Below are 10,871 nucleotides of genomic sequence, written 5' to 3'. Positions count from 1 at the left end.
ATAGAATATTTTGTTAAATTGCTTAAATTAGGTTATCAATTAAGTGCTGTTAAAACCTTTAGGCCCAAAAACAGTTGGTCAGGTCTGGGGCTGACTTTGGCAAGGAGAGTCCACTCTGTATCTTGACTCAATGGGAGGATCTCTCTCATTCCTTTTTATCCTTACTTACCGTTTTTTCATCCCCAGCCTCCATGTAGATCATTTTAGGTTGCTTTCCATTTTAGATTAGCTAAATCAACTTCTCTCCACTGGAAACACATAAAGAGGCATATTTTAAGCAAGCTAGCACATGCCTTACTGTCTTTTCTTTGTTTCATTGGTTGGTTTTATTTTTGTTGTTTTTGTAATGCATAATGGTACTTTAATGGCATATCTGCAAACATTTCCATTTTTATTTTAGTAAATGCAGTGAGGAAAGACTGACCCTTCACAAAACCTGAAATGCACTCAGACAGATCCTGAGAGTGGTAATAAAGACCAGGAATTTAATAGCCTTCTAATATACAACTTAATGTTTGTTATTTTTCTAATCAGTGCATTACAGAATAAACACAGAATATACAACTGGGATTGCACAGATTTAAGTATTTATTACAAGAGGTGGTAAATCATGATGCTTTCAAGACTTTATGTAAAATTCACTGAGTTAATTGATTCTCCTTAGATTCCAATGGGCTTTGGCTGAGTCCCCTAATGATATTAAAATCCATCTGTTATTAAATATCATGTTTAATACAACAGTATGCAAATAGTGGGATTTGTAAATATCCTTATGCAAAAGTTCAAGTCCAATCATGCTCCTCTTGAAGTCTGCAACATATATTCTGTAGACATCAATAAGAATAGATTTGGGATATCTTTTTAATTGTACTGTATACAAGTATAGACAGAAGAATACAATACAGTAGTCACAAAATTAAAGAGGTTTCTATGAAACCTACAAAGAACAGCAGCAGAGAATCAATTAAGTAAAAGCAGTATTTCAAAAAATAATAAGTCAGACTTGCAGTTCTGGAAAATGGACTGAAAAAAAAGACAAATTAATTGGCACAGTTTAACAACCTAATTTCTAAGTGCACTTCATAACAACTCTCCTTACAAGCTGCTGTTTTCCCAGAAGATGATGACAAAAAGCTTCATTAGAACATCACTGGTTTATAGTGACAGATTTTATTGCATTGCCAGCTGTGATTCTAAAAAAAAAAAAGACATCCCCCCTAAAAACTCATATAAAGGTTCCTAAAAACCCTATTTTCTTTTGTAATTGTCAAAAAATAGCAACATAGCACTTCCATGTTTGTGAATACCCACAATTCTATTTTTAAAAAAAATAGAAGTTAAAGAAAAGTGATTTTTGTTTTAGCTTCAAAAATAATGTAAAGAAACATTTAAGAACAAGTTATTTCAATGATCAGAGAGATATGTACAATACGATAGATTTGAGTCCAATCCATGTTCATGAATGCAGACTTAGAACCTGTTGATCCTGAGTAACTGTAATTATAAACTGGCAGGAGCAGGCCCTTAACTTCACCCATTATAAGCTTTTTCACAATCTGTCCTAGGCTAAAAAGTGTAGCTACAGTATGTACTCTGTATACTGATTTATACAAAAAGTCTTTTACAGCTCTAACCCTGTTATTGCTAGGCTAAAAAACTAATATTTTGGAACAAATTACATGAATCATAAAGGATAAAACTGAGATGCAGCTTCTGATGACTGAATTTCTACTTGAGCCATTTTAAACTGGGTACACTGTAGCCACTTGCGGAGCACAGATGAGCTGTTGTTCATTTGTCCTGACCCCTGTAACATCCTCAGGCTGTGATGGTTGACATTGCTCTGGATGGCTTGGAGGCGGAGCTGAAGTCCAGCAGATAAATGCTGTTGAAATGATGCAAAACATGTAGTTTTTTACCTTTAACACATACATTCATATAACAACTTGAAGGGTATAGGTTGTTGGCCAGGGAGTTTCTTACACTGCCCCAGTGTCAAATTTCTATCTTCCACATCCTGCACTGTGGTGTTGCCATGGAAGGCATATGTGCTTACAGACACAACTCCGTACTGAGACCAACTCCAAAACTTTTCTTCTCTTCACCAAAATTCTCTTGACTCACAAACCACACTGATCCACCTTGCTCTCCCTTACAAAGAGGGCCAGCTGGCACAGTTTTACCCAAGCAAACAGGCCCACAATATCATCTTTAGAACTCAAATCTATCTCCTGAGTCAAGAGTCCCAACCCTGACTTGTCAGGGAACTCTCAAGCCTAAGACATTAAGTAAACCACAGCTCAGGGAACAACTGATCTCAGTAAATAGAGAGGAAAGGCCCCAACACAGACCCTGGTTAGAGGAAAGTGTTCCAGAAGGGAAAAGTAGAGCAATACTGACTACAGGGCAAGTATCTCAGCCAATGATTCTCTATGTATGCTCACACTTCAGACCTACATCTCATCTGCATATGCTACAATTACCTATTTTCAGAGAGTTTGCAGATCATATCTTATTTTCCAGAATTTACAGGAATGTACAATTCTAAGAATAAAATGATAAGGTACTAGAAACAACTTACCTTTAGGTTTGACTGTATCATTGGCAACCACATTGGTATGAGCTGCAAGAAGAAGTGCATTTTGTTGTTATACAAGTGACTGTAAACATGCTACAGTTACTGTGAGACAGAGAAAGATATCTCTAATGCATTTAGCCATTTGAATTGGCATGGTCTGAACCACAAATCTGAAAATGTGGTTATTTAAAGTATTTGGAGAAGGTAGCTCTCGGATGTAAAGAAGCCAGTTTCCCTTGTCAGTAGCTTGATGGATCATGAGTACCAATTACTGATATCCTGTTTAAGGCAATGATGAGAATACAGAATTAAACTTGCTATAGGAAGTATAGGAAGTGACTTCTTATTTTCCTTGTGAGGGTGTTTTGTATGCGCAGGTGAGCAATATTGGAGTAAATAGAGTAAACATTTTGCATGGTGAGGTATACATCAAAAAATGAAAAAAAACCATGCAGCAGTAGTTCTTAATAACAGGTCATATATTTAAATGGTAATCAACATTTTATAAGCCACTAGTCACATCAGTGCTGCACTGCAGAATGTGAGATATTCTGTAGGCCAGGGAGCACAGGTAAAAGCTATCCAGAATGACAAGGTGAGGAGGTCTGCAAATCTGTCAGCTGTGATTGGACTGGAGCGATATGTATTTCAGACTCCTGCTCTTCAGGGAACTTTTACTTCTGAGGAAGTGTAACATGACAACCTTATGAAAGCCACAGAGGCACTTCTAGCAAAAGTATTCATGTTTTTCAATATTAATTTATCCACTGAGGTTACTGTTCTAAAATATGGCATTAAAATTTGCAATTTGCCAATTATGCTACAGGGAGCTGCAAGTTAAACCTAATCACTATTGACAACATTAGATAAAGTGCTGTTTCCCTTGTGCAAGGAACAATAATTGTTTCAATTTCAGTGCTCTTGTGCTGGAGAATCATATGCAGCTCTGTCAGGACTCATTACTTAGTCTACCACATGAAGAACCATAGTCAAACCTCAGCATTTACAGACAGATGAATGCCCAAACAGCTGGAACGCAGCCAGATGCAGACATGTGGGCTCTGTACACCCTTCCGTGGGCTCTCACACTATTGAAGTGCTTAATAAGATGCAGTGACCACAATCCCAAGGTGTGTTTTTGGTGAGGAAGGAACAGGTCTGAGAGGCCATGCTCCACACCCCACTGCCATCAACAAAAATCACTGACAACTTCATCTGACACTGAAGAAGTTCCTATGGAGTTAGCCAGTGGTGGCAGGACTGGTGTCAGAAGTACATCAAGCAAGAAGGGAAGCCAGGTAGAAAACTTAGGGTACTCTGCATCTGAACCAATTCACTGGACAACTTTTACAGTCAGCTGAGAGAATCAAGCACTTCACATTTAGTTCATCTTGTCCCAAAGCAAGTATCTAAAATAGATCAAGATGAATCATGTCCAAAAATACTGTATCTCCACTGACTGTAAAGGGCGCTCATGGAAACTAGCTTTTATTGATATCTCTTCTAGACAAGTCTAAGGTCAGACACAGATCTTTGTCCTCCAGCACCAGTTCTGTCTTCCAGGGTCTGGACATATTTAGAGAAATAAAACACTCTGCTGCAGGCACAAGCAAGCCCTCTAGTGCTACAGCTGCCAGATAGATAAGTCACACAAGAAGACATTTTTATGGAAGCACTTGAGTTTTGTTAACTAACCCTCAGCCAGCCTTTTCTTCACAAAGGAAGAATACAAAACTCTAGTTAGAAAGAAGAGCTGGAAGCACAGAGTGCTGTCAGACACTGTCAAATTTTTTGAGTTTATATTTTCAACAAAATTATACTGATTCCAGTCCAATTTTTAAAGGGAAACCAGGCTGTAGAACAGCTAGACAGCAGCTGCTGGAGTTGCATAAAACCCTTGGGTCTCTGCAAAAGGCCTTGAGTTGTTCCTGCCTTTACTGTAGGCTCCCAAGTTCCTCAGAGATACATTTGATGGTCAAAGATGTGATCAGCAAGGAGCTGGTCTCCATCACCAGTGCCTATCCTGGTATGGCCACTTTCCCAGTTCCTTTGACATAGAAAAGCAAGAGAAAATTTGAACACTTTCATTTAAGCCCTTCTAAAGCAGAATGCTTCCCTTCAGAGGAATATATAATGAATTCAATATATACGTGTATATATATGCATCTGTGTGTGTGTGTGTGTATGCATATATCTCACTAAAACTTAGCAAAAAAATTAAATGCATAATGGCTGAAATGTTTTCATAGGAAAGCAACTTTGTTTTTCACACCAGATTGGTAAAGACCGTCTAACATCAGATCCAAAAAATATCCTCTGTGAATATATGAAATGGCTCAAATACTATGGGAAGTAATCAACACATCTCAATGCTTTCAGTGTGAGTTTAATTTAATAGCAAAGGCCAACAGTACTGGGAGGAGGAAACCTCACAGCACCAACACCGGGAGGAGATGAAGGAGTGCTTATCTCAGGTATAAAGAAAACTCTTGTCTCAGTGAAGGAGAGATGCACTGTTCATGTCTTCTCTTTTTTCCCCTCACTTACCATACATAAAATGGCCACATAGGATAGCTATCCATAAACCACTTGGCATCATGTCACGTGCACCACCTTCTCATTTTGGTGTATTAGAGACATGTGTGTGTTTAATCATGCAACGACTTCATTAACAAGTAAGTTTTTGCACCACCTGAATCCTCAGATGGAATAAAACACACTGCAGTAAATATCATTATAAGAATGATATATGGTCAGTATTTATCAATGCTACTGTGCTCAATTCCAAGAGAAATTCATTGGGAATTATTAATTTTGCCGAATAAATCTCTGAGTGATAAGAATGTTCTGTATAAAAAAAGCCTGAACTCACTACACTTTGTCCTTTCCTTCAGTGAAAACTAAACCTTGTTTGAAAGAGTTATATCTAAATAAAAGAGAAAAGAAGTGCTTTAAAACACAAGATAAAATTGTCTAGAATAAAACAAGCTACCTAAAACCTGTCTGGTAAACTCTTTTTCAAAGAATGGTCATCATTCAGACTTACAAAGTAGGAGTAACAAAGTTCAGATCTACGTCACAGTCACTGAAGAAGAGACAGTCTCAAATCTGATTTTTTAAATTAGAGAAGCCACTCACTGGTTCCTGTGTGAATAAGCTTTGCACCCCTGTGTCTTTGAAGGACTTCAAACACACAGTAAGCCTTTCCCTAAATCATGGCGCTTATTTTTCAGATGTACAATAAATATTTTTACACTTAGTTAGTTCTGACAAAAAATAGTAACCTGGAACTATGAATCCTATAGTACTGTTATGTAGATAAATTGTTCATGCAGGATTTCACTTTGGGGCTGAGTAAAGGGGATCTGGTCACCCAGATTCTTCTCTTCCATCTCCTATCCACTAAACATGAAAGCTTAGCACCTTAACTCAGAGTTCCACAGTTTTATGAGCTTGATTTTATGGTAACAACAATGTTCTTTTAACCTGACTTAGAATTATATTGATATATACTCTCAAATATAACCCTCTGAAAGCATTCATTTGATTTGTGACAGGGATTTGGCCCCAAAGGCCTCTCTTTTCACAGCTTTAAAGCCACTCTTCATCTTTGTCAAATTCTGAACATCCTGGACTGGCTAAAAGTGAAGTCCATACGTCTTTCAGGCACAGCCATAATCACTTTAACATCCCTTAGTGACAGAATTTCTGTAGTGAATCAAGACATTACAAATCTGTATTTTCACAATGAGTGTGAATGTTTTCATGTCAGTTGACATAAAGACCTTCAATTTTAGCTAATTTATTTTCAATTCTTGCTTGATCACAAAAGACTGGAGTAAAGCAACAGTCAGAAATTTCCTTTATAGCAACAGAAGAACTATATTAACCTTAACTACTTCTGTGGAAACTCTCTTGCACGGGGAAAACATAGAAAAGGCTAGTAATACTGATTTATGCTTGTGAGACTACCTCAGTCCTTCTGCAAACACTATGATAACCCATGGAAGACTGAATATGGATTTCCAAAGAAACAACACATATGCATATAATAACAAGAAAAACACTGTGGCAAAAAGTTTTTGTTATCCACCTAAAAGAATGTGAGGCTCAGAACACAGATGAGATCTGCAAAGGACCTATGATGATTAAAAGATACAGAATGGCTGAAAATTCAGGCAATAGCTAGAGGCTCTCAAAGTCAGTGACATTAGTTGTGTCTATTAGAGAAATAAGATCATTATTGACATTAGTGACAGTGGAAAGAGGAAGTAGATGTCCATTAAAAAAAAAAATCAGGAGAACTTGAATTTGAGACTGTGGTCTGGTCTCCTTATCAGAGATTTTATTTTTCAGTATGTTCTGCTAGGTTGTATCATGGCATTAACATTTAACTTCAGTTTCTTCTACTTTCCTTTTTTTGAGTGGGAGGGGAAGCAGAGGACAGTACTTTCAGAAATCAGAACAGTCAGGCAATCTCATTAACTAAATAGTCATGGTATGGTATGCCTACCTTTAAAAAGATAGTGGAGTTGCATCCCTGCAAAGCCTCCATTAAACTGATCACATGCAGGCACACCATTTCCACCATCTTGGAAAAGAAAAATCAAGCGTAAAACCAAATTAATGTCCAGCATAACAGTATCATAAACTAAGCCAATAGTCTCTAAGAAGAATCTTCCTGTATTTGCTAGGCAAAGGACCTAGGATAGGTCATTCAGTATCCAGATAGGATACTGAATCACTAGGTGTGCATTTATCAACCACTGACACACAAGATTAAATATCACATGAGCACATATGGGATATTTTTCTTTATTTAGTTTTACCCCAATGTGGTAACATCTATTGGTTAAGTATTTCAATCCTTGATATATTTTAATACTTGTCACATGTCAAAACAAGTTGCCTTTGGCTTTGTTCTTTTCAGACATCATAAATTGTTTTTTATATCTTTGCTGTGTAATTCTCATCAATCTGTGTGTCAAAAATTGGTATCTTTATTTATTCAATCTTTGAAAATTAACATACTCACAAAACCCATCTTTTTATCCCCCATCAAAAGACAATTTATTGTTTCTAACTGACAGCTAGTCTGTAATTCTTCCATTTTGTATCATAATTTATGACAGATGCAAATATCAGTTATTTGGTAGCAGACAGCTTTTTATGTTTTATATTGTGTAAATTCACAGGTACAAGACAAACACCCTGAGCCAGCAGTGAGTATTTACAGTGCCTGTCTAAACTACATGTAAATTCCCCTTGATAATAATAAACTTAGCTTTTATGTTGTCCTTTTCATCTTCAAAGTGCTTCACAAACACTAACTAATTAACTTCACAACACCCCTGTGAGACAGGCAAGTATTATTATCTACATTTCACAGAGCAAGAGCTGAGGCAGAGAGCTTAACAACTTTGGCACTAAAGCTACATAATGATATACTTTCAGAAAAAGGATTGGAACTTGGGACTTCCCAGTCATATTCTTGTCCTAAGGCTTGACAAGAGGCTTTTGTGTCTGACTAAACAAGGGGCTGGTTAGGAATGCTATGCACACTTCCTGTTCCTTCAAATGGAGCTCCCTGAACTACTGCTCCCAACAATGGCTTGTGAACCACTGTGGCTTGGGAACCCTGCTAGATGTCACCCTGGTAAAATATCATCTAAAGACAGCTATAGGTGGTCCTTGCTTGATATGGACAAGACACAGGAAACAGTAACTGGTTGAGACTTTCAAGTGTAGCCCATGCAATTACAATTAAAAGGGCAAGGTCCATACCTGCCTAGGATGGAAATGTTTCACATGGGGAAAGGGGAACTATATAAAACAATTTCCATATACATAACAGGTCTACATTTAAAAAAGAAAAAAGAAAACCCAAACAAACCAAAAGTGAAAAGCTTGAAAGCATCAAACCGTAAAAACCCAGACCTTAAGAGCACCTGACTTAAGAGTAATGGGCCATGTATAAAAATGTTTCCCACTCAAAGCTAACATCAGGCTCTCCAGAGCCAGAGCTACTAGTGAACACCTCAGTTCAAAAGTTTTGACCTGTCACGACTATCTCGGATGTGGGAAACGCAGTAGGTCTTGCCCATCAGAAACAAGCTCTTAACCCTAAGCTTGCAGGTGCAGAGAATCAGTAGTCAAGGGTAAGCAAAGAGCAGCTATGAGAGGGCTGCTGGAACCCCTCAGTTCTTATTGTACAAAGTTGCTCCAACAGAAGAGAGTAGTTGGGATAAACAAATGTTTAAAGGTTATTTCCAAACAAATGATATGGACAATTTTTGGACAGAGTGAACATTTCCCTTTTAAATCTTATTTCTAGACATGCCTCCTTCTGGTCATTCATTACTCAAAAATGTTTCAAGAGATATTTATGTCGCTTATTTCTGATAAGTAACCAGTGAATTATGGGTGGCCAATTGTCAGCAGTTGTGTAATTTTTCACCATCACATGGTAAAAATAATCAAATGGATATTCACAGAATTATCCTAGAACAGTTCATTTCTGCTGTAAGGCAGAGTCAGATAAAACAACAGACCACAGTTAAGAGCAGGAATATACATAAAATGGGACGTGATGCAAAGAGCTCTTAATCCAACAAGCAGCAACTCAAGCTCTTAATGCTGTTTCAGGCAGATTCTGGCTAGATCCAGTTTCAGGCCCACTGTGAGGTTAAACCACTACTAATTAGCTATCCCTTTAATTTCTCAAAAGCATCAAAGTCGCTTTATGATGTTATTCATAGTCTGTTGTATTCCACTGAAACAGAGCCAAGCCTCCTCTGAGTTTAATCTGTACTAAATCTGTCTGCAGCACCTGACTCACCACTTTGTTATGTGCCATTAGCTGGAGGATGCTCGGTGTCACTCGGCTCCAGAACTCCAGGGCTGTGAGGATTGCTGTAAAGCTAAATTCGTTCTGATTCTGGACTGTCGGAGCTACTGCTGTTTGCTCACAATACACTGTCCAGAGCTGAGCAAATATAAATGCATGGAACAGGGAACACATGTGCAGAACAGATGTCTGTAGAAACAGAAAATAAAAGGAAATGTTTATTTAAATAAGTGTATTGGGATATAGTGCAGAGGCTTTCATCCCCTGTCATGTGTCCCACCGTGCAGTTTTTCCCATATTTCCCACCCATTAGGAACTAGTAAGTCAAGTACACTTGATAACATCTTCTCCATGTTTAAAAAATGGGTTTATATTTACAGACCAAAAACTGCATTTGCAAACATGCTCCCGTGCCATCTAAGTGCATGGCACTAAGGTCAGTCCCTTTAAAAGAAGGTTAGTTTTGCAAAACAGGACTATTTCTGAAAATTCAGGACTATTTCTGAAACTTTCTTAATGGAAATCTCCACAGCAATCTGTGGAAGGTATGGAGGCTCTGGCGCATGTGACTCCACTTCAGAAATGCTGTTGGGGTAAGTCATTCAGATTCTGATCACCAAAAGGACAGCTATCATACAAAATGCATGATCTTACTACATCTGTTCTGTTAATCTGTCATCCATTTCTGCTTTGCTGGGACTGCTCATAGTCACAAGGAAATGGTCAAGGAACGAGAATTCATTTTGCATACTCATGCATGGTTCTTTGCTAATCCTTGTAATATACCACAGTGTCTGAGCCTCCAGGACTGCTGGACATTAACTACTTCATTACAAGAAAGATGCTTCTGGTCAGAAATGTTTTCTCAGTTTGCAAGTGCAAGAGGGATTCATGCTCTGTGGCAGTATGACTGCACCAAACATTGCAATGGTTGCTTGGTAACTGAAAAGAAGTATTTGAAAGAGCAAAAACAGGCCAAAGAAATGAATGGGAAGCACCAGTGTGCTGGTGAAGGGAAAGAAAGGAGGATTTTTTGTATAAGATGTGTGATCATTCTGCTTCTGTCACTAATAAAACCCTGGTTGGTGTCAAAGACTGCTGCTATATTTGTGTTAAACTACTGTCACAAATGTCTTATAATCTGTAATAACTCTTCTGGTCCTGAACACCTTAAGAAAAAAGTTGTGCTTGAATCATCACTGTTTGTAATGATTTTGATCATAAAATTACTTACATGCTATCCAGTGCAAATATACAACTAGAATAAATAACTTTCTGAAAGATTTGCTACAGAGACTGCCATTGCTAAAGGTTCAATTTGGAACTCAATTTTTCTTTCCTCACTCCTGTGTTCAGACATTTTGAAATAGCCAAACCTCATTAACTGTACTGATTTCATCAGTTTTCTATGCATTTAAGAAAAACTGTACAGAGATTTCTTTCCCT

General features: G+C 37.7%; 1 protein-coding gene across 1 annotated transcript in view; it reads right to left on the bottom strand.

The window, feature by feature from the left end:
* Positions 1-465: 465 nt before the first annotated feature.
* UNC79 (unc-79 homolog (C. elegans)) overlaps positions 466-10,871 on the bottom strand; it is a 96,701-nt gene continuing 86,295 nt past the window's right edge. The window contains exons 48-51 of the mRNA XM_017728931.1: positions 9,417-9,614; positions 7,092-7,169; positions 2,582-2,623; positions 466-1,885 (exon numbers count right to left, since the gene is read on the bottom strand). Of these exons, the coding sequence (XP_017584420.1) occupies positions 1,685-1,885; positions 2,582-2,623; positions 7,092-7,169; positions 9,417-9,614 (519 nt within the window). The 3' untranslated portion in view covers positions 466-1,684. The remainder of the gene's footprint in view (positions 1,886-2,581; positions 2,624-7,091; positions 7,170-9,416; positions 9,615-10,871) is intronic.

The sequence above is a fragment of the Corvus brachyrhynchos genome, unplaced genomic scaffold (assembly GCF_000691975.1).
Source record: "Corvus brachyrhynchos isolate BGI_N302 unplaced genomic scaffold, ASM69197v1 scaffold1, whole genome shotgun sequence".
Lineage (NCBI taxonomy): Eukaryota > Metazoa > Chordata > Aves > Passeriformes > Corvidae > Corvus > Corvus brachyrhynchos.
This window is presented reverse-complemented; position numbering and strand designations above follow the sequence as displayed.